The sequence below is a fragment of the Salvia splendens genome, chromosome 22 (genome assembly GCF_004379255.2).
Source record: "Salvia splendens isolate huo1 chromosome 22, SspV2, whole genome shotgun sequence".
Taxonomy (NCBI): domain Eukaryota; kingdom Viridiplantae; phylum Streptophyta; class Magnoliopsida; order Lamiales; family Lamiaceae; genus Salvia; species Salvia splendens.
This window is the reverse complement of record NC_056053.1, coordinates 7,857,280-7,879,978: the sequence shown is the minus strand read 5'-3', so window position 1 is coordinate 7,879,978 and position 22,699 is coordinate 7,857,280. Positions and strand designations below refer to the sequence as shown.

Genomic DNA, 22,699 nt, shown 5'->3' with positions numbered 1-22,699 from the left:
ATTTCAGTGAGATTCCAACCGTATTTTTGATTGCAAAGGTATTGGATCCAAAATGGAAATTAACCGGTACCTCTAGGATTTTAGATTTTTATTATAATAATATGAGTTCTATTGATCTTGGCCCCCTTCAAGCAATCCAATCCGATACCAGTGACGAATTTGGAGTAGACCTCTCAGAAACATTTCAAATAACCCTCGCGGACCGGTCCATTATCCAACAAACCCTCGAGTTTAACTTGCACGCTCTCTACACCGAATATGAAACCAAATATAACACTACCCATCGAGTCAGAAGACCCCCCTCCTCCACAACATAACTATGGCTTCGCATTTCAAGCCGATTATGATGACCCCGACGCGCAATCCCAATTAGCCGACCTATACAACTACAGCACCGGTGGAAGGTCCTCAGGTATGGTGAGTGAATTAGATTTATATTTCGATTCACTCTTTTCCTTTGGTGATGAAGGTCATACTCCTCCAGCCCAAATCGACGTCCTCGATTGGTGGGAACCCACGAGAAAAATTTTCCCATCCTTGCGTCAATGGCCAAGGAGATTTTTTCTGTTCCGGCTTACACTGTCGTCGTCGAGTCCACTTTTAGTGTTGGTTCGCGTGTGTTAGATGAATCAAGAAGTAAGCTCTCGGTGAAAAATATGGAAGTCGTGATGTTACTTGATGATTGGGCCAAAGCTGACGTCCGAGAACAAGAAAATGATTGGGATGATCGTTAGGAGGGATCACAAGATGAATTCACCGGGGATGAATCGTAGGCCAACCGTCAACCGCCGCCGGCCAAGCCAAATAGGTAAGTAAGGTAAGAGAACTACGTGAGCTTTGATTCCCTAATGCAAATGAGCATTGGGGATACGTAGGCACCTCAACTTAAATTTTAAATTTAAGTTGAGCTCAAGTCCTTTTTCCTCTATTTCTTTTTTTTTTCCATTTGTTCCTACTTTAAAAATATGCAATTACAATTACATAATTGTATTTGTATATACTCTAGTCGATGAAGTAGATTTCTGTACACGGCTAAATCCGAGAAACTTTTGACAATGCTACTATAATTGTTGATTGTTAGACTAAACTCAACATTTAAAGTTGAATTGCTAAAGGTATCCTTAATTTAGTTATGTAGAAAGATCTTCTTCGCCGATTAAGAGTATATATACTTATAAGTTTTTTTTTATAAGAACTTCTACGTCTTTTTTGTCATTTGTAATTAGCTTCGTTGTTGACTAGTACTCTCGTTTGTATTTAAATTTTTGTTTAAGACTTCAAGACCTCAAGGTTTTTTCGATTTGTAATTGTTGTAAACGTGTAATCTCAATAAAATTGCAACTTTCATCGTATTTTTTTGAATTTTATTTACGCATATTTCATACATAAACAAATAAAAATAATGCAAAAAAATATAAAAAATTGGACGAACCGCCGAACCGGCCCGGAACCGGCGGTTTAGGCAGCAAACCGGCAGTTTTGAACCGCTACGTAAACCGTCGGTTTTTTGAACCGGAACCGGAACTGCCGGAACCCTTGGCTGGCCGGTTCCGGTTCATGCATATGATGAACCGTGAACCGCCGGTTCATGAACCGGAACCGGCGGTTCCGAACCATTGTGCATGCCTAGTTATAATGATAACTACTACTCCCTCCGTCCCACAAGAAATGCACTTTTTCCTTTTTAGTCTGTCCCACAAGAATATGCACTTTCTAATTTTAGAAAGTTTTTTCTCTTTAATGAGTTGAGGCTCATTCTCCACTAACAATAGTTTAATTACTTTTTTTTTCTAATCTCTCCTACTTTACCAATTTTATATTAAAACTCTTGCCGTCCCAAAGTGCATATTCTTTGGGGATGGAGGGAGTATTATATGTATCATATCCTACATACTAGTACTCCCTATGTCCCACAAGAATATGCACTTTTGAATGGATACAAATTTGAATGCACAATTTGTAAATTAAGAGACAGGTAAAAGGAAAATGTAATTAAAGTGTTATTAGTAGAAAATGGGTCACACACCATCTTAGAACCATCTTAGAGAGAAAAAAATTCAAAAATTAAGAAGTGCATCATATTATTGTGGTGCGGATTAAATATATTTCTCACACTCCATGCTACCCAACATTTGGCTATTTCTTAGACACTGAAAAATTACTCAATACTTAGGCCCCTCAGCCCTCAAATTAAACTCTTGTCTGTCACTAATTATCCGTGAAGGATTCATAAATGTGAGAACTATAATCTAGTGATACTAAAGCATCGTCTCTTTCATTTTAATATTCATTTACTTTTTGTCATTCATTTCCGTTCAAGAATTATATTGTTGAGTTTCTATTCAATTTATCCTGGTTTAAGCTTCACAATCAACAATCAGTCTAATTCCAGAAAAGATTGCAACATGGCGGCGGAGGAGAGACGACGATAGGCGGTGGGGTAATGGGTTGGCCATAGGGATGTCAGTGCATCCCCGTAATTCGTGGGTTTGTCCGAATAGCCCACTTAATTTAGAGGGTTAGGGTTGGATATTATTGACTCGACAGTCTGCAACCCAATAGGGCCAGACCCGAAACCCGATGGGTTGGACCTATGTACAACTGTTGTCTATTATTCTTCTAAGTTTGACACATAATTTGACATTTCATTAATTATTATATATAAAAAATATAAAAAAATATTCAATTTTATATTTACTATACATATATATTAGTTTTATTATTAATATTTAATAGATAAATAAATTTAAAAACCATATTAAAATTATAAAATATTCTATATTTAAAATAGTTTTAATATTTCGCAAAGTATAGTACTCCCTCCGTCCCATTAAAGATGACTCACTTTCCTTTTTGGTTTGTCCCAACCAAGATGACTCATCACTAAAAATGGAAACACCTTATCTGTACTTTATTCTCTCTCTTACTTTACACTCTCTATTTAACACACAAAATAAAGATGCATAAAAATCTGTGCCATCTAAAAAAGGGGTCATCTTCCTTGGGACTGAAGGGGTTGGCAGCGAAAGCGTGCATAAGTATCCGATCACATGAATTTGATCTATTTAGCAGATTATTCAGACAAATTCTATTCGCGCAATTATCACATGTATCATGCTCATAACTTGAATTAAAACATGTTTTAGCATATAAAATCCCTAAAACATGCTTACTACGGAATTAGCCAATTTACCTCGTTGATTCAATCAAGAATCGATGATGGCTTGCTCCGTCTCCACGTGAAGATCTTCAATACAAGACCTCAGATCTTCTGACTGGTGTCCCGGACTATACGCTGATATTTGTGTGGGCAAATCTCACCAACGTACTAGGACTCGAATAATGGAAGACAGAAACTGCTCACGGAGGAGGCACAAATTTCGAACTCTCTCTCTCTAGAGGGGGACGAAATTTTTATGTAGAAAAAAAAGTGTTTTCTGTCTCGTTTATTCTCCTATTTATATTAAGTCACAAATTGGGTCCAGTCAGGGATCTAAGGAAGAATTGGATCAGACCTCACCCAATTAGCTTTTTACTAATTAAATTGAACCCAAATTTAATATAAGCTTATATTGGAATATTACAAGCGGCCACTACAGAAGTAATATTGCACTGCCTTTCCAAATCCGAAATTACAAGTATTCCGGGTTTCCTTTGTTTGCGTTCAATTCATTTCCCGCGCTTAAGATAGAAACATCCATTAATTAATTAATGTCTGCTATGGACTTAATTAATCAACATATTTAATCTCCAAGAGTGGACTTAGCAAGAAACTCTTATTTATTATTCATAGAGTAATCAAACTCAACTAGTTAGGTTCCGAATAATAAAACCTTGTTTCGAGCTCCTCTTGTGGATGTTATCAAACGAGACTCTCCTCGCGCACGATTCAACGTAATAGCAATCCTAGCACCGCTAGATAATGATCACCACTACCCAATATACTTGGATCGTTGGGTTACGAAAAACCCGCACCTTTGGTAAGTCAAAGTATTAGATACTCAAAATCATATGCTCAATGCTAACGTACATTGATTAAGAAATTAATATCAAGACCTCGTCTTTCAGTAGATAGCATAAAGACTCGTCTTGCTGTTAGATCCATTCAGTGCTATACCACACCAACGTCATCTTATTTCAATAAGGCTTAGAAATAATCGGACTGACATTGCAACCTTTCACGATAGGTAGTCTAGGCCTATCTGGGTTGTGAAATTCTTCTCTTTCTTTGTTCAGAACTGACCGTGTTACCTTAAAGTGGACGACGCCCACAACCGGTCTACTAGAACAAAGACTTAGACTTTGTTACGTTCTTATACATTTAAATATGCAATAAACAACCATTAAATGTAAAACATAACAACATTATGACAAAAATAATATGTTTTATTTATTGGAAAATAACAAGTAGAGTTTTACAGTATCCAATCACTCGAAATGTGATTTCTAGTATACAAAACCCTAACAGGGACGGAGGGAGTACTTAATTTATTCAAATTTTAAATTAATATTTAATTATATTTGACTTTAAAGATATACAAAGTATCTTTAAATTATCATAAGTAAATGATTTACCTCTTATCATAATTAAATGATAAAAATTGTTATTTTCATCATCTCTAAAATCATTCCCTGCAAAATTAAACTAAAAAATGTATAATACATTGAGAAAAAAACTCCTTGCAAAATGTTTAATACAGAGAGAAAAAAGAGGAAATGTAAACTATAGTTGGAGAACGATTACGAAACTATTGACATAAAGTTTTAGTCGCATTAGCTTGATTTTGGAATCGTTGAATACCTAGTTTATCTCTTGTTAGACTAAAGATGATGTATCTCGTTTCAGATCATTATCTGTTTGTCCATATACCTTAGCACTGTATCTACTGCCACTAAATATCATCACAATCATACATTCAGAGGTCTATAACGACCACATCTTCAAGAAGATAGATGCCAATGATTCACAGAGATATGTCGAGGAAATCCTATCGTCTCCTTCCATCTAATGGATAACTACATTGCTATTGTTTTAGGTTGTCTGCAATGATATATACATAAAGCTTGCTTCTTTTACTTTTTTTAAAGAGCATTGGCTGCATATTTTTTTTAAAATGCTTCATCCAGAAATAAGTGAAAAACTCAAAATTATAACACAGGGAATAGGATGAAAAATAAGAAAAAGTTACAGTGATTCTTGACGCAATGTATTAATTTGAAACATTAATCAAACTTTTTGTATGATATATATTAACTTAAAACCTTTGGTACTAAATCGAAACATTGATGAAATATTTTGTATTTATTGAGTAATTAACCCTCAAAAAGCATAAAACAAATTTAACTTAAAAATAAAAATATGGGACTCATCTAATAACAAATTACAGGTACATGGGTGTAAAATTTTACTCCTACAAAAGAGAACAAATAAAAGCATAACTTCAGTCAAGGCAGAAAACAAATTTAATTTTAAATACATAAAATGTAGAACTCATCTAATACTGAAAAATTACAGGTGCAAGGATGTAAAAATTATTCTTCCTCAAAACTTAGCTTTGAGGAAATATCAAGACAACAATTTGGTGAACTTGGCAACAAAAAGTCCACTTGTTGATGAAGTCACCGGATCGAAACGTAAAGCATTTGCTAGCCTAGCTTGTTTACAAGGCCAATTCTTTGCAGCATCCATCTCCTGCAACTCTGCAAAACACAGCACAGACCGAGTGTGAGTGTGAGTGTGAGTGTGAGTGTGAGTGAGAGTGAGAGAGATCATAACGTTAGACACGAAGAAATAGGCCCCAAAGTAGGGAAAGTCAAAATTTCAAATATCATCATCATCTCAGGCAATGAGAGGAACCACTATCGACATTGTTTGATTTGGTTGTTGAAAACCGCGGGTGAAGGTTACTCACTTATGCTAATGCTACTACAATTTCCAAACAATTACACCAGCAAGGTAACTGTTTAGGCAGAGTCGTGAGTAGGTGAATTGGTCTCAAAGTTACCAGGGGTAGAAAATTCTTACTAGCGGATGCACATTCTGAGAGGAAACGTTCTATCACATCTTCATTCTGAGCAACGGTCAAACTAATCACCACAGGAAAAAACATGAACATATGGTTAAGAGTGATTTCAGTTATAAAACGATGGAAGGTTGTGCAAATTTCAAGCGAGAATATGTGAAAAGACCTGCACGTGCTGTAGACAAGTGATCCTCCAACTTTAAGCAATCTAAATCCGTTGGTTAGCAATTTTAACTGCAATAGAGAGAGAACATTACCTTAATAAAATGTAGGGAAGTTGTGCTTGAGAGAGAGGGAATACTGAACCAAGTAGGTTAAGTCATACCACAAGTCAATAAGCTTTTATCTGAATTATTCAAATTGGAACGAGACAGAATGATACATAAGACATATAAATCAAAAAATTATCAATAGTATACAGTCTTTACCCATCCTAATGTAAGGATAAACATGTGCATATGGAAAGACATATAAACAAATAACATCAGTTCCTCAGACCCGATTTCCTTGAGGGCTTAGGTCTTAAGAGTGACCTCAAGTAGAGTTATGCAAGAACACCCTGCGCAAATAAAAGCAGACATGTACCTGAAGAACAGTCAAATCATCAGTCCTCTCAGCCTCCAGTACACGACGTTGAAGTGTTGTCCAACCCCATTGCTCATATTTCTGAATGTGTTTTATCGAGCCATCATGAGTGCATTCTGCATCCACAAGGACCTGAAGTGAATTCCAAGACAGATAATGGTGCAAAATGTTACATTTGCAAGAATATAGAAGAGCATAACAAAAAAAATGGCTGACAGATTATGATTTCACCTTGTCATAGCCAAATTGCGAAATTTCTTCGTCGTTTACTTTTCTGTACACATTATGTTTGCTCGAACCAACCACCCCAGAATGTTGCCCATAAAATATAAGTTCTGGTTCTTGAATTTGTGAAAACGTTTTAGAAGCTTTAGCTATCCTCTTCCGTTCTTTCCATGGTCTCTGAGGAGTCCACTTGTTGTATACCTCAGTCTTTTCTCCCACCTCAGTATTGGCTACAGAACAACGAAATATTCACATGTCAGCTCAGTATGACCATGACGTAGAACCAAACTTTCAAAACTAAATAGAAGGATTGTATTCTCTTTTAGATTCACTACATGATGTAGAATTCGACTGAACCCTGAGTGGAGTAAGGGAGAATGTCGTTCCATCAGCAACAAAGAGACGGCATTGGTCACCAATAGCATATTTCTGCAGCATAGTTCTTGCAGCTGCTAGCCGATGCCTAGCAATATCAACACCAGTCACAGAACCTGAACAGCCAAGAAGGTCCAGTATCATACATAGCTTAGCACCTGCAAACACATTAAATCGATAAGTCGTGGGAATTTGAATGGATTACACCAATACCAACATATACACACATACCAAGCACAATCAGAAGCTTATTAGCAGTATGAAAGAACACATACCAGGAGCTGCACAAAGATCAAGGACGTGATCACCCGGTGAAACATCCAAAGCTAAAACCGCAGCTCCTGAAGCTGCATCTATGCCATATATCTACAAGATAAAGTTAGGTAGCATAACTACAATATTCTTTCCAAGTTCTATTTTGCAAAAATTCCTCACAACACAAAACAGAACTAAACAAGATGCACCCTAATATCTCGGAAATAGAATATCGAATTATCGAAAATACGAGGAGTCCCATTTGCACCTTTCCTTCCTGATACGCCTTTGTGCTTGCGATTCGAACATCAGGCGGAAGATAGTAAAAATCAGGCAGCCAATAAACTTCTTCAAGTCTACACTTAATCTCATCTTCAATTTCTTCCCTCTCGAGTTTATATCCTGGTTTTAACCTTGAAGAAAGAATAAAACACCTAATCAATACCTTCTAATTACAAAAAACTTGCGTGTTAGTAAACATCAAAGTATCCTTATCAAATTCCACTCGATTTTATTATCCAAAAATTGTAAGGAAAAATCATGACTTCATTGAAATTCAAAAATTCAGGAAGAGAATTGAGAATAAACCAGTTTCCGGAGAGTAGTACCTAATGTAACGAGGGGTGGAGTGAGAGGCGGCATAAATTGAAGGATCCAAGCCGTTTTGATTCAGAAATTCGAGAAACGATTCGGGCAGCGGCAATTCAGAGGCGCCTGGCACCACCTCCATGGAGATAATAAATAAATTGATGAAGAGCAATGCCAATCGTGGACGGCGGCGACGGCGAGTAGGCTGTTGATTTTAAAATTTTACGAAGGGTTTGCTTTTGCCACTGTTTTCTCCTCCCCTACTGTTTGTTTTGATCTGAAATTCCCGTTTTGCCCCTGTAAATCATAATGCTATTTTATCTTTCTCAGTTCTCACATTCCCGCCGCTTCAGCCTTTGCCGTGACGCCGCCAGTCCGCGCCACTCGCCCTAACCCCCAAATTCGTTTCAGATTTTGGGTATCGTCTACAGCCACCGCGTTCGATGATTGTGTCGCCTCCAGCCTTGCCCCGTCGCAGAAGAATATTTGAATTTTGAAGTCAAGCTCCAATATTTGAAGAATTAAGGTGAGAAAATTGTTTCTACCCACCTATTACACCTTTCAGGCGTAGATTGAAGTATTTTGCTTGGGTTTAAATTGGATTCATTTAAATTCGGGGCAATCTCTCGTCGCAAGCACGAAAACAGTTTGGTAAAACAAAAATAACAGAAATAATCAGGATTTTGAATTCGTGCATAGCCAATTGATCCATATGTTGAGAAATTCTGGGGCAGAGGCTTCATAATATAAGTATCTGTTTATTTTTGAGACATGTGAGTATTGATCCAAATTATTAGCCAACTGCACATTGTAATATTGCCTTTTTCCCTGCTAAATGCAATATATATATTGAGTAGTTGTTGTGTTTGTAGAGACAATTGGAATGTGGACAACTAAGATGAGATAGAAATATCAAAGTATGCAATCCTCTCATGTGCCTTTTCTATTAAATTATCTTGTCGCATATCTATAATTTGGTGTTATTTGGAGTCTTGAGAAATACACTTGTAAATTCCATTATCAAATTATTGGTGATTTTCTTTTACTTCTCTCAGGTTATAGCAACTACTACAATAGAGAGAGTATGTAAGACTAAGAGTTTATACTTTAGTTATGAAGGTTTGAGAGAATTAGCAGCATATAATTTGTTTTTATGGTTGCAAAAGATTACAAACAACAGGATTCCTGAAACAAGTGATAGATGTAACTAGGTGGGGTTTCTAATATAATGAGCCTGCTGCTCCATGCCCTATGAGCACGCCTGACTGAGGCCCAATTCAGAATGCTCTTTCTGGTTTGGAGGTTCTCAATTTAGAATCATGCTTAGGCTAACTTCTAGTAGGACTGGCAACATTGTAATACATCTTTTTCTTGCTAATTGCTATCTTGTAGTACTCCCTCCATCCCTGAAATTTTGTCATATTTTTCCATTTTCGTCCGTCCCACAAATTTTGTCACATTTCACTTTATACCATTTTTGGTAGTGGATCCCACATTCCACTAACTTATTCTCACTCACATTTTATTATAAAACTAATATTTTAAAAGTAGGACCCACATCTTACCAACTTTTTCAACTCACTTTCCATTTCATTTCTTAAAACCCGTGCCCAGTCAAACTATGACAATATTTGGGGGAAGGAGGGAGTACTATATATAGTGGAAATAAAATGCTTAGGCTGGCCTCTGATAAGTCTTGCAACATAGTACATATATTGCTTGTTCATGTGTTACTTAGGTGCAAACATCTCTTGGTATTAAGACCTGGCTTATTTTGCATATGCTCTTTGCTTGTATGGATTACATCAAGATCTATGCGACAGAACTATAAGAAGACTATTTTTGTAGTACATGACTATATATTTCTTTCTATCTACCTGCCATCCTTTTGTTGTGGTTTATGTTGCATATATCCCATTTTGTCTGAATTTGCCTTTTTCCTTTGGGTGAGTAGTTGCTATTGTTGTGATCCACCTTATGTGGTAATATGTGAGTAATGAACTTCTCCAGTGTTGTTCCTTGCAATCTTTTCCTCTCTTTGTTCTTAATCAGTGTTACTTTTTTTGGCTGGTTTTTGTGCGGTTGACATGACTTGACAACTTGTTTTGAATTGTACATTTGATCCTAATTCCTAATTTAGATAATTTATTGTTGTTAGGATACTCTGCCGAAATGCTAGTAGCATTTGTCAAGTTCTTTTTTCAATACGGTTAATTTTCTTAGGCTAGTTTATACTTCGTAAGTTTTCTGCTTCGTACCTACTTTGAATTGCTCTTTCCAGTTGAAATGTTCTTTTGTTGATTTTGTAGTTTCTTTGATGATTTTTGTTTATTCTTCTCTATTTGCTTTTGAAAAATTGTTTGGTTCATTGTTATACAATTTAAGCTCAAGTTATTATGTTGTGGATTATAAGCTAAATTTTAAGCAAAGAAATATAGCTTCTCGTTGAAACTAGGATAGATAAAGTTTGGGGCTGTGTTGTTAATGCAGTTTGTTGTTTGTTATTGTGTTTACAGACTGAGATCTGTTAAAAGGATAAGGAAAAATAGTTTTACGTGTTGGATAGTTACAAAATGATGTACTATTAAAGATTAAGGTTGAGAATACTATGTTTTATCTTTAAAATGTAGCTTGGAAATGAAGTTCATTATATGAATGTGTATGAAGTTTAAAAGAAAGAGTAAATCTTGGGGTTTTATATTTTTGGGGCAGCCGAGATATAGCTATGTTTTACAGGCTTTTGCCCAATTATATTCAAGTTACATGGTAATAGGCAGGTTTTTAATAATTGTTAGTTGGACACCACTTATTCAGTTTAAATTAATAGAGTAGTGATTGTTAGTAGTTTGGATTTGGCTCGTTTTTTTGGCATTATTTGTTGAATTGGATCATCACTGAGGTGTATTGGCAGATCAATGAAGCCTTTTGCATTTTGTTCACTGATACTTGTGTCAATGTTTTCACAATGTTTGCTGAATTTGTTCACTGATACTTGTGTCTAGAGGTACTTAAAATGAAAAAATATTGTTGTAACTTCTTAGCCCTTTGATTATTTCTAATGCCAATAATTTCAATTTTCAGGAAATGCTGCCTTTGATTATTTCTAATGCCAAAAATTTCAATTTTCAGGAAATGCTGCAAGATGTAATTTTTAAATACCACAGAAGATTAAAATGGTGGAGTTTTTGTTTATATGCACCACCTTATCATCACAACTTGCAAAGAAGATTTTCCCTTTGGTCAATGAAGAAAGATCCCGATCTTGAATCTGCCCTATCACGAAACCATAGATGGATGGTGAATAATCAGATCAAGAACATAATTCTCAGATGCCCTGATCAAGTCGCGTCTATCAATCACATCCAGAAGAAGTTCAAGAGCCTCGACCTTCAGGGGAAGGCGCCTAACTGGCTTAAGAAGTATCCTTGCTGCTTTGAGGTATATCGAGAGAACAACGAGTACTTTTGTCGATTGACAAAGCGTATGAGGTTTCTGGTTGAGGAGGAAGAATCGATTAAGGATTCGCAGGAGCTTGTATTTGTTGAGCGGCTAGCAAAGTTGTTGATGATGAGCAGAAACCAAAGGCTAAACGTTTCAAAGGTGAATGAATTGAAAAGGAATTTTGGGTTTCCTGATGATTATTTGCTAAGGATTGTCCCAAAGCACACTGACATGTTCCGGGTTATGAACCATACTGGGAAGCGGAGTTCAATGGATATCGAGCTTATATCCTGGAATCTGGATTTTGCAGTTTCTGCTGTTGAGAAATCAGCTAAGAAGAAGGGTTCCGAGCCGTCCTTTTCATGTTTGTTGCCAGCTACATGGGTAAAGTCATGGGAGAGGTTTCTAAAGTTCAACTCGACTCCCTATATTTCACCTTATGCAGACTCGAGCAATTTGGCAGAGGGATCAGTTGAAATGGATAAGCGAAACGTGGCTTTGGTGCACGAATTGCTATCGATGACTTTGTGGAAGAAACTCTCCATATCCAAACTAGGCCATTTCAAGAGAGAGTTTGGCTTTCCTGAGAAATTGAATGTTCTGTTGCTGAAGCATCCCGGTATATTCTATGTCTCAGATCTATACTGTTCTTCTTAGGGAAGCATACAATGGTTCGGAATTGATAGAGAAGGATCCGCTTGTTGTGGTGAAGAATAAGTTTGGGGAGCTTATGCAGGAAGGCCTGCACGAGTACAATCGAAGGCACTACTTAATGAACTTAGAGAAGAAACAGAAAAAAGGTGCTACAAAAGTTACGCCTATCCGAAGGAGTAGAGACGATGATGAAAAAATCTCTCAACAAAATAATCAAGAAGGTAATTTAGGTGGCATCCTTGATGCGGAAGAAAGGAAACGATTTTACAAAGTTTTGTTTGGTGATGATGCTAAATGAAATTTCAATGGCCTTTGCTGTTATTGCAATTATGATTTGTCTTCAGGTTACCTGCTATGGGTTACCGTTGATCTTTTACGGCACGATTGTTCTTGAGTTTTGGGCATGAAGATCAATCTTACAAGGTAAATATACTACATTGTTTTTATTATTATGCTATGCTTGGTGAAATACATCTTCATAGACTGTGGCTTCGATCAGACGGCCACACGCGTATATGTGTAAGTAGACAATAGACTTATACCAAATATTCAAGGATAAACCTCAAGTAGAGACCTAACACCAAATGCATGAGTAATTTTGTAGCTAGTGAAGCCAGCATCAGAGAAAAGCTTTGCCCATTCTTTCTCACTTCTTTCTATCCCATTGAAGTAAGCCATCATCGTCATGTCGAAGTAGAGTTGATCATTGACAACTTTGTCATCCTCTCTGGTGACGTCCAGGACCGCGTCAATGATTATCACCTTTGCTCCTGTGCTTCCGTTGCTCTTCACAATATCTTTGCATCTCTTCAGGATTTTGAGACAGTTTTCGTTGTCCCAGTCGTGCATTATCCACTGCTTATATTGTTACTCGTTAGTATTGTTTGCGGATGATGTGCTTGTTTTGTTAACGATGGGACACTGAGATAAGAACTTATTCATACCTTGAGAAGAACAGCATCGGCTGGAGGGATAGCTTCGAACATGTCTCCCCCCACGTAGCTCAGTTTGTTCGTGCCCTCCAAGCCAGCCACAACACGTGGGAGGTCGAGAACGATGCATTTGATGCCGGGAACCGCATCAACTATGGCCTTAGCCATTGTCCCAGTACCACCCCCGACGTCAACCAGAGACTTGATTCCCTCAAACACATGCTTGTAGTCCCGAACAAGCACATTGGCCACGAGCCTTGAGTCACTACGCATAGCTTCATCAAACAAAGTACCCATGCCCGGCCCATGTGCCACATGCTCCCAGAACATCGACCCTTGCACCGCCTCAAACTGCGTGAGTTGGCTCCCGCTAGTGAGCCATTCGCTCATATGGTGCCATGACTCTGTCAAGACGGGGTCCAACGTGAGCAACGCAAGAGGTGCCACTGTGAGAGGTGCCTCTTTCAAGAGGAGGCGCGAGGATGGCGTCAGGCAGTATCGCACCTCCTCTTGAGTGGTGTCTTCGGTGAAGAACTTGGATTGGACTAGCACCAGCATCAAGCGGCGGATACATTGGGATTTGCCGACGTCAGCATTAACAGATTCGACCAGTCGGGAAAGCGTTATAGGCTCGCCGTGCTTGTGGATCGCATCGGGTATGCCTAATTGTATCGCGCATTTTAGGGACATCGAGTTTACGAAGGCGAGCATGTGGTTCCAAACATGAGCTTGAGCTTGAAGAAGCTCATCTGTGGACACTTCTTTATTTTGGAATGCCATTTGCTCACTATAAAGAGTTATTTTGTGTCTCAAACATGTAAGTCGATGCCTCTTTCATACACATTCATTAAATATATTTGAATGACAATTATGATGCCTTCTTCTCACCTAATAAGTTAAATAGTAGTACACGCTAATTTCATGGTTTACTTGATTTTCATGTGGATTTGAACTTGGATGAAAAATGGTATTTCAATATATACAAATATTTTATAGATTCAAAATGGAGAAATAAATTGAAACTTTTTGAAATAGGACTGGTAAAAGAGTTTTTATGTTGCATGAGTCGCCATCCTTACTTTTGTAACCAATAAAAACAAAGTAGTACTAGAAAATGTTGTTTTCCTTACCACACACTCATAAGAAATGTTATAATTTCATGTAGATGTGGCATGAAATAATTCATATGAGATGGATGTGATATTCATATGAGTTGCATAGACATTTTGATGCTGGAAATTCATCTCATGATATAATTCAAAAAAGGTTTAAATAATGTGTTCCAATTTAATAAATAGAGTGCATGTCATTATTGAATAAAGTAATTGTCTTCATATGAATTTATTTCGTCCATCTACATGCGATAAATTCTAGTAGTATTATTTTAGATGTTTTATTATTCTCAGGAAAATGATATCTTAAGACACATATCAAATTATCAATCAATAAAAAGTAAAGAAATCATTCAAAAGGATAACGAGAATAATTTAAAAACTTGATTTTGTAATAACGTTATTTGTGGATTTTACGCAAAAATATTTTTGAATGTTTAGGTAATTACTAAGTACTACTACCTTCATCCCACAATAAGAGTCACATTTCACTTTTATCATAAACACTAAGTAGGCTCCGCATTCCATTAACTTATTCCATTCATAATTTATTATAAAATTAATATATATATATATATATATATATATATAGGGATGTATTCATTTCTTTTTTCCATATTTCCTCATATTTTCTTCTTGATCTTAGCCGTTGATTTCCTATATCCTATGGCCTAAATTAGTGGGTTTAATCATTAAATTTAATGATTTAAAAACCGAAAAGGGCTAAACTGGTAATCAATATTATTGTTGGTTATGGAAACTTCCTTAATTTACTCCTCTAAAGATCTTCACGGTTATTCTTCCGTGCCACACGCTCCAGACGTGAATTTCTCCATTCTCCCTCTCTGCAATTGATTTTTTCGCTCAGGCACTCTTTGCAATTATCGGTTCTCCGTTCATGCTTCCTCAGTGTTACTATCGTTAATTGCCGGCGTTGTAGAGATCGTTGTTCTCTCAATAATGGAAGAAGGTAATTAAGCGCCGCCTTCATTTGTTTATGTATCGGTTGTGTTAATAACAATTAAGATCAGTCCGATTAGTCGCTCGTTGTTGAGCAACTCCGATTAGTCCGATTAATCGCTCGTTGTTTATGTATCGGTTGTGTTTAAACATGTCGCCATTTTTGAGTTTTTGTCCTATACGTTTCGTTTAGTGGTGTAGGGTTGCCCAATTCTGGGGGATATAGGTATAGTATAGGGTGAGAAACATAACCGCTATGGAGGACCGCGTGTATGAGACAATTATTAAGGGTTTAGATATCGGTCTGGCTAGGGTAGTAGTTTAAAACGATACGAATAATGCACCACATGATAACGAGTAATGGATATTATTGACTATATAATGCTCAATATATGAACCGCAATGCATATAAATAAGATGTACCGTGTTTCATTGTTTGGCACACGATCCTTGTTTCTCCTAAGGGTTTAATAAGTTGAGGGGCTAGGGTTTAGTACGTACACATTAATAACGAATTGTAAACCGCTACGAATAATGCACCACATGGTAACGAGTAATGGATATTATTGACTATATAATGCTCAATATGTGAACAGCAATGCATACGAATAAGATGTGTCGTGTTTCGTTGTTTGGCACACGATCCTTGTTTCTCCTAAGGGTTTAATAAGTTTAGGGGCTAAGGTTTAGTACGTACACATTAATAACGAATTGTAAACCGCTATGAATAATGCACCACATGGTAACGAGTAATGGATTTTATTGACTATATAATGCACAATATGTGAACCGCAATGCATACGAATAAGATATGTCGTGTTTCGTTGTTTGGCACACGGTCCTTGTTTCTCCTAAGGGTTTAATAAGTTTAGGGGCTAGGGTTTAGTACGTACACATTAATAACGAATTGTAAACCGCTACGAATAATGCACCACATGGTAACGAGTAATGGATATTATTGACTATATAATGCACAATATGTGAACTGCAATGCATACGAACAAGATGTATCGTGTTACGATGTTTGACACACGTTTCTTGTTTCCCCTAAGGGTTTAATAAGCTTAGGGGCTAGGGTATAGTACGTACACATTAATAACAACGTTTAAAAATAGCGCTTATTTAATTCAAATAATGCATATTTTCATATCGTTTTGCTACATCCACTTATGACAAACAATGTATCACGGAACATAAATATTGCAAAGTGATGTCTAATCTCCGAAGTGCAAAAGTACCATAAAAGAGAACACCAGGAACTGTCCATTGCTTAAAGAGATGGCGATGGAGAAAGATACGCGGAAGGGTAAAAGGCCAGCTTGACTCAGCTTCGATAAACAGAACATCAATGCTTTTTTGTGTGTCTTAGTCGTATTGTCATTTGAATGGTTGTCATAATAATCCAAGTATTAACTTCTTGGGTCTTGCGCTAGATCATGTTTTTTTCGTTATTGGATTCTATAACATTGAATTAATCTACATAACTGTGAGGTTAACACAGTTAAGTACGCATCAGCCCATTGATAGGTCGTATTCCCTATAACATTTTAAATAATCATAATTTCTCGGTACATAATGTAACGTTTTAATCAAATAATGCACTAATCTGTCTACTGATGAATTTATATCCACTTTTAATATACCATGCATACTTCTTATAATGCATAATATATAGCAAATAATGACAATTTAATTACACATAATGCACAGCTAAAAAAACGTAATGCACTTTGTATATTGCTGAATAATGATAATTTCTCGAAGTATAATAAAAGGTTTAATTCAAATAATGCACATTTTCATATCGTTTTGCTACATCCACTTATGACAAACAATGTATCACAGAACATAAATATTGCAAAGTGACGTCTAATCTCCGAAGTGCAAAAGTACAGTCGATCACCCCTTCGTCCTTTATTCTGTTTCTGCACCATCATCTCCGGACGTACTAGGGCATCCCTCGGCCATCCTATCCCTAAACTTTTTCGCCAGCGCAACTGGAATAACGTCGTCCACTGCATCGTCTATGTCTAATCTAAGTTGCTTCTCTGATATGGAACAAACAAAATAATACGTCAGAACATTATCACTTAATCAGAATACAAAATGCTTTTAGCTTTTTATGGATTAATGCATATATCATATCAAATAATGCATAAATCATACGAAATTATGAATAAAAAATGACTCATAATGCATTAGACAAGGCAAGTAATGCACATTTGATACATACACTATCTGCTTCACAATGTAAGTACAGATACAAATTACCTTTGATAATGTATAATATACTTCACTTAATGTAAATATCATGGTACATAATGCATTGTCTAAATCCAAAAATGCACATGTATTACATACAAAGTTTATTAACCCATAAATAGAATACCACTCATAAATGTACAATATACTCCAACAAATGCATAATTTCAGATTCATACTGCACTGCCCACACCAAATAATTAACATATTTAGTCTTGACCGAGTTGCTTAACCACACAGCCAATACCCTTATGAATGCATAATATACTCAACATAATGCATAAATCATTGTACATAATGCACAGTCTAAACTGAATAATGCACATATATAATCTTTCCTGAGTTTAGTCACTAAAACACACAATACCCTACATATTGCATAATTTACTGCACATAATGACAATTTAAATATATACATAATGCACTACTCAAACCAAATAATATATACATGTACTCTTGACTTAGTTGCGTAAACAATACACACAATACCCCTAAAATGCATGATATACTACAGATTATGATAATAAACATGATCATAATGCACTTCATAAACAAACTAATGCATATAAAATTCATTCAAGAACCACTTTTCGCACAACAACAACAGATCCTGTTACATTAATCAAATATTGTTTCCAATAATGCAACCCAGTGCATCTGCAATGCGGTTTTAATATGGCCTAATGCGCACTAAACAGACATGCAATTACCCTTCCACACACTCAACACATATGGTTTTGAATTGCACAAATAGCGACTCAAATATACCTGTAGCTTGTGAAGGTTGTGAGCGCGGACGACCTCGTTTAGGCATTTTAGATCTGTCATAACAAACAGGTATAAGATTCCAGAATCCACGATTTTAAACCGAATACAATGACTACTCTACGGATACAGAGAACGCACGGATTTTTCAAGTTATTATTCTGGCTTTCAAAAGGCGCGACAAAGTGGAAGTTCCAATTTTTAATTTTTGTATCTACAAAATCTTGAATACGACTTCCAGAAAGCCAATTCCGAACATACCTGGGCGATTTGATGGATACAAAATAACAGTTCGTGGCGGTTTGGCTTCGACGTTAGCACAAGTGGAGGGTGGGGGACGGGATCTTGGACGCTTGATGTCAAGGATTTTCGCAGTCTCACTCTGATAGCAACAACGGCGGACGAAACCCTAGTTTTGGAATGGTAGCGAGTGGAGAGAGTGGAGAGGAAATTCAGAGTATTGAATGTGTGAGAATAAACCGTCTCCTATTTTGAAATCTCCAAATCTCACAAAACATCATTATATGATAACCTGAAGTTTATTATAATGAACTAATAACAAACTTATAATGAACTTCAGATTTCTAAACTATGTATGATGATGTCATTGTTTTTAAATCTCAGAATTCCCTATAATGAACTATAAATAAAGTTGTAATGAACTCCGCGTTATTATATAATGATGTGTTTGGCGTTTAGTGTTTTAAACTAGTTTGGTATATAATATAACCCTATATATATATATATATATATATAGGTTAGTGATCAAGATATAACTAATCTTAAGTGTATAACTAGAGAACAAATCTCAGCCACACATCTTAATGGAACAAATATTATTTATTTTAATAATGTAAAATAGGCCAAGGGTATTTTTGGAAATTAAATTATAAAATTTAAATTTGCTTCGATTCCTTCTATTTCGTTCCAAATTACCCACTTTCTTCATTCTTGGTGAACAACTTCCCACCGCTGAAAGAGCGTAGCGCCGCTCGTCTCCTCCCTCGCAGCTGAGGATGGAGTGGGCGGCGAGGAGGCGGAGGATTCTCTTGAGCAAGGCCCTGGCCCCGGGGTTGCTCGTAGGAAGCTGAGCAGCGAGCTCCGCCGCCGAAATGCTGCCGGCGTTTTTGATCAGCTGGAAGAGATCGAGCTCGATGGAGGTTTTCACCATTAACGGAAGCACGGCGCCAGAGGCGCATTTTATTGCTAACGTGCTTGCTTCTTCCTCCGTCGACATTTTTGGCCATAAATAAGTAGGATTAGTTATCAGAATTTTTTTATTTATGTAAGTAAAAAATAAAACCAAAAGCTTTTAAAACTCATATAGATGTAGTTGACTTTAGTCAGAAAAATGTGCTACTAAAAAAAATAGATCTGAGAAAAATTAGATTTGAGTACAATGCTAGAGGGAGAAATTCGCAGCTATTAATGTTTCATTCTTCGGAATGAGAGAAGAAGAAGAAGGAAGGGATTTTGTGGTTTGAATTTGTCTCCGTTGTTTACAAAACACATCACTATTAGCGTGATTTTATTTCACTATTATTTACAAAACACATCACTCTTAGCATGATTTAACTTCACTCTTGTTTACAAAACACATCACTCTTAACGTGATTTTACTTCACTCTTTTCACAAAACACATCACTCTTATTCTGAGTTTACTTCACTCTTGTTCACAAAACACATCACTCTTAGCATGATTTAACTTCACTCTTGTTTACAAAACACATCACTATTAGTATGATTTTACTTCACTCTTGTTCACAAAACACATCACTCTTATTGTGATTTTACTTCACTCTTGTTCACAAAACACATCACTCTTATTCTGATTTTACTTCACTCTTGTTCACAAAACACGTCACTCTTATTCTGAGTTTACTTCACTCTTGTTCACAAAACACGTCACTCTTATTCTGATTTTACTTCACTCTTGTTTACAAAACACATCACTCTTATTCTGATTTTACTTCACTCTTGTTCACAAAACACTTCACTCTTACTGTAATTTTACTTCACTCTTTTTCACAAAACATTCACTCTTGTTCACAAAACACTTCACTCTTGTTCACAAAACACTTCACTCTTATTCGGATTTTACTTCACTCTTGTTCACAAAACACATCACTCTTATTCGGATTTTACTTCACTCTTTTTCACAAAACATTCACTCTTGTTCACAAAACACTTCACTCTTATTCGGATTTTACTTCACTCTTGTTCACAAAACACATCACTCTTATTCGGATTTTACTTCACTCTTGTTCACAAAACACATCACTCTTATTCGGATTTTACTTCACTCTTTTTCATAAAACATTCACTCTTGTTCACAAAACACTTCTCTCTTATTCGGATTTTACTTCACTCTTGTTCACAAAACACTTCACTCTTATTCGGATTTTACTTCACTCTTGTTCACAAAACACTTCACTCTTATTCGGATTTTACTTCACTCTTGTTCACAAAACACATCACTCTTTTCGGATTTTCTTCACTCTTGTTCACAAAACACGTCATTCTTATTCGAATTTTACTTCACTCTTGTTCACAGAATACATCACTCTTATTATGATTTTACTTCACTCTTGTTCACAAAACACATCACTTTTATTATGATTTTACTACTTTATTTTGATAATATTTGACCATATTCTTGCTCTACATTAAATTCAACATTCCACTAATAATTCACAATTATTCAAATCTGTGTAATCTCAAAATGATCCAATCCATGTAAGTTTGTAACAACAAAATACGACCACTACTGCTTTTATTTGATTTAATTTAAATCACGAAAAAAACAAAATATATTTACAATTTTTTATAATCTGTCATCATTTATCCCTTCTACCAAGCGAAGCCATCATCCACCGCCTCCGCCGCCGCGTGTCTCCTCCTCCTCCGCCCTTCCCACAACCGCACCACGTTGCCGCTCAACACCGTCCTATCCTGCCACCTGTACCACCCCATATCCCCCATTCTCAGCGCAATCACCCCTTCCCAATCTTCCCCAAACTCCGCCTCCCCCGCCGCCGCACTCCTCACTCTCGCCGCCGTCATCCTCATCGCCCCCAAAATCCACCTCCTCCGCGTAATACAAGCTGAATTTCATCTTCGTGATCCCTTGCCCCTCCGCCGCCACACACGGCGCTGCTCTAGCCGGAGCAGCCTCCTCCGCCGCCGCAATCTCCTCAACCCGCTCCGGCACGGCGACGACGGCGATCGGAGTCGATAAAATCCTAATTCGCCAGAAGCTGACGGCGAGCCACGCCCAAATGTTGTTGACGGCGGTGAGGAGGGCGTAGCTCAGGTAATTGAAGGCGAGAGCTTCCAGCGGAGAATCCAATGCGGCCTCCATTTTTCTACAATCAGAATAAGAGTGTGCAAGTAAAATGAAGAACATAGCGTGGTTTAATTTTGGATGTGCAATGACCATAATACCCCCGCCTTATTATTATGGAGTAAATTTGTGTTTGAGGGAGTTAATATCTCCTTAAATTCGAAAATTAATACTAGCCCTTGATTTTTTTGATCTTGTGGCTATTATTTGTTCTCTAGTTATATGGTTAAGAGGTGTTTGCCATAGATCATGACCCTATATATACATATATATATATATAGGGTAGTTATCAAGATATAACTAATTTTAAGTGTATAACTAGAGAACAAATCTCAGCCACACATCTTAATGGAATAAATATTATTTATTTTAATAATATAAAATAGGCAAAGGGTATTTTTGGAAATTACATTATGAAATTCATTAGCTCATACGCGATTCGTTTTCTTCCAGATTGAGATTGTTGATGTTCTGCTCCAGAACAGAAAAAACGAGCTACTGAGATCGTTCTTTTTTATCTTCTCCGCGGCGCCGAAGTGGAGGCGTTTCACGTCGGTGATTACGCTTTGGAGCCATTACTCTGTAGCCAATAAGGGAGGAATTAAATGAGCAAGGAATGAAAATGGATAGAAATTTTGCTGCGATGCAATGGAGGAGGAGATGAACTAGTTCATGATGTCCCACCAATCGCGTCACATTGACGATGCTGCGGCAGAGATTTGATACTTATTATAAACTAGAGATTTGATTTGATACTAATAGAAAACTAATTACAAACTCGCTCCTATGTGTTTTTTTGCTTCGGGCTTTGGCTGTGTTAAACTAAATACTTATAGGTTTATCTATTAAATTTTCATTATCTTCTTGGCTATTGTTATTGATTTGATGGTATAACTGAAAATAGATTACGATATTGTTGTATTAGGCTGCTGTAAAATTAAAAAATCAATATGTGAAATAATACACAAAATTTTGATGATTTTACTTCACTGTTGTTAACAAAACACATCACTATTAGCATGATTTTACTTCACTCTTGTTAACAAAACCCATCACTCTTACTGTGATTTTACTTCACTCTTGTTTACAAAACACATCACTCTTATTCTGATTTTACTTCATTCTTGTTCACAAAACACATCACTCTTATTCTGATTTCACTTCACTCTTGTTCACAA

At 36.6% G+C, this 22,699-nt stretch overlaps 4 protein-coding genes and 1 pseudogene across 4 annotated transcripts; 1 reads left to right on the top strand and 4 right to left on the bottom strand.

Moving 5' to 3' along the window:
• Window positions 1-5,339: 5,339 nt before the first annotated feature.
• On the bottom strand, window positions 5,340-8,207 carry LOC121787255 (multisite-specific tRNA:(cytosine-C(5))-methyltransferase trm4b-like). The gene is made up of 9 exons (XM_042185935.1): window positions 8,072-8,207; window positions 7,732-7,876; window positions 7,484-7,574; window positions 7,169-7,366; window positions 6,840-7,063; window positions 6,609-6,740; window positions 6,190-6,257; window positions 6,026-6,087; window positions 5,340-5,700 (listed from the first exon to the last, which is right to left on the bottom strand). Exons 1-9 carry the CDS (start codon window positions 8,191-8,193, stop codon window positions 5,567-5,569), a joined length of 1,176 nt encoding a protein of 391 aa, XP_042041869.1. The 5' UTR covers window positions 8,194-8,207; the 3' UTR covers window positions 5,340-5,566.
• Window positions 8,184-12,467, top strand: LOC121787254 (annotated as a pseudogene).
• A 69-nt stretch (window positions 12,468-12,536) lies between these two features.
• Window positions 12,537-13,956, bottom strand: LOC121787256 (chavicol O-methyltransferase-like). Its single transcript, XM_042185936.1, has 2 exons — window positions 13,091-13,956; window positions 12,537-13,001 (listed from the first exon to the last, which is right to left on the bottom strand). Exons 1-2 carry the CDS (start codon window positions 13,856-13,858, stop codon window positions 12,696-12,698), a joined length of 1,074 nt encoding a protein of 357 aa, XP_042041870.1. The 5' UTR covers window positions 13,859-13,956; the 3' UTR covers window positions 12,537-12,695.
• A 2,931-nt stretch (window positions 13,957-16,887) lies between these two features.
• On the bottom strand, window positions 16,888-19,414 carry LOC121787257 (caffeic acid 3-O-methyltransferase-like). Its single transcript, XM_042185937.1, has 4 exons — window positions 19,118-19,414; window positions 18,439-18,586; window positions 18,181-18,233; window positions 16,888-17,198 (listed from the first exon to the last, which is right to left on the bottom strand). The coding sequence occupies exons 1-4, from the start codon at window positions 19,412-19,414 to the stop codon at window positions 17,181-17,183; spliced, it is 516 nt and encodes a 171-aa protein (XP_042041871.1). The 3' UTR covers window positions 16,888-17,180.
• A 1,711-nt stretch (window positions 19,415-21,125) lies between these two features.
• On the bottom strand, window positions 21,126-21,539 carry LOC121786670. Its single transcript, XM_042185303.1, has one exon. It carries the CDS (start codon window positions 21,537-21,539, stop codon window positions 21,126-21,128), a length of 414 nt encoding a protein of 137 aa, XP_042041237.1.
• Between the last annotated feature and the right edge of the window lie 1,160 nt (window positions 21,540-22,699).

Excerpts from the sequence above, each read along its gene's own strand:
- LOC121787255 (XM_042185935.1), bottom strand. The coding sequence starts at position 8,193 with ATGGAGGTGGTGCCAGGCGCCTCTGAATTGCCGCTGCCCGAATCGTTT. Across the intron at positions 7,877-8,071 it reads TCCACCCCTCGTTACATTAG|GTTAAAACCAGGATATAAAC; the intron begins GTACTACTCTCC and ends TCTTTCTTCAAG. Across the intron at positions 6,741-6,839 it reads CGCAATTTGGCTATGACAAG|GTCCTTGTGGATGCAGAATG; the intron begins GTGAAATCATAA and ends AATTCACTTCAG.
- LOC121787256 (XM_042185936.1), bottom strand. The coding sequence starts at position 13,858 with ATGGCATTCCAAAATAAAGAAGTGTCCACAGATGAGCTTCTTCAAGCT. Across the intron at positions 13,002-13,090 it reads CCGATGCTGTTCTTCTCAAG|TGGATAATGCACGACTGGGA; the intron begins GTATGAATAAGT and ends CAATATAAGCAG.
- LOC121787257 (XM_042185937.1), bottom strand. The coding sequence starts at position 19,414 with ATGTCGACGGAGGAAGAAGCAAGCACGTTAGCAATAAAATGCGCCTCT. Across the intron at positions 18,587-19,117 it reads GTTCACCAAGAATGAAGAAA|GGTTTCGTCCGCCGTTGTTG; the intron begins GTGGGTAATTTG and ends TTCCAAAACTAG. Across the intron at positions 18,234-18,438 it reads GTATCCATCAAATCGCCCAG|ATCTAAAATGCCTAAACGAG; the intron begins GTATGTTCGGAA and ends TTGTTATGACAG.
- LOC121786670 (XM_042185303.1), bottom strand. The coding sequence starts at position 21,539 with ATGGAGGCCGCATTGGATTCTCCGCTGGAAGCTCTCGCCTTCAATTAC.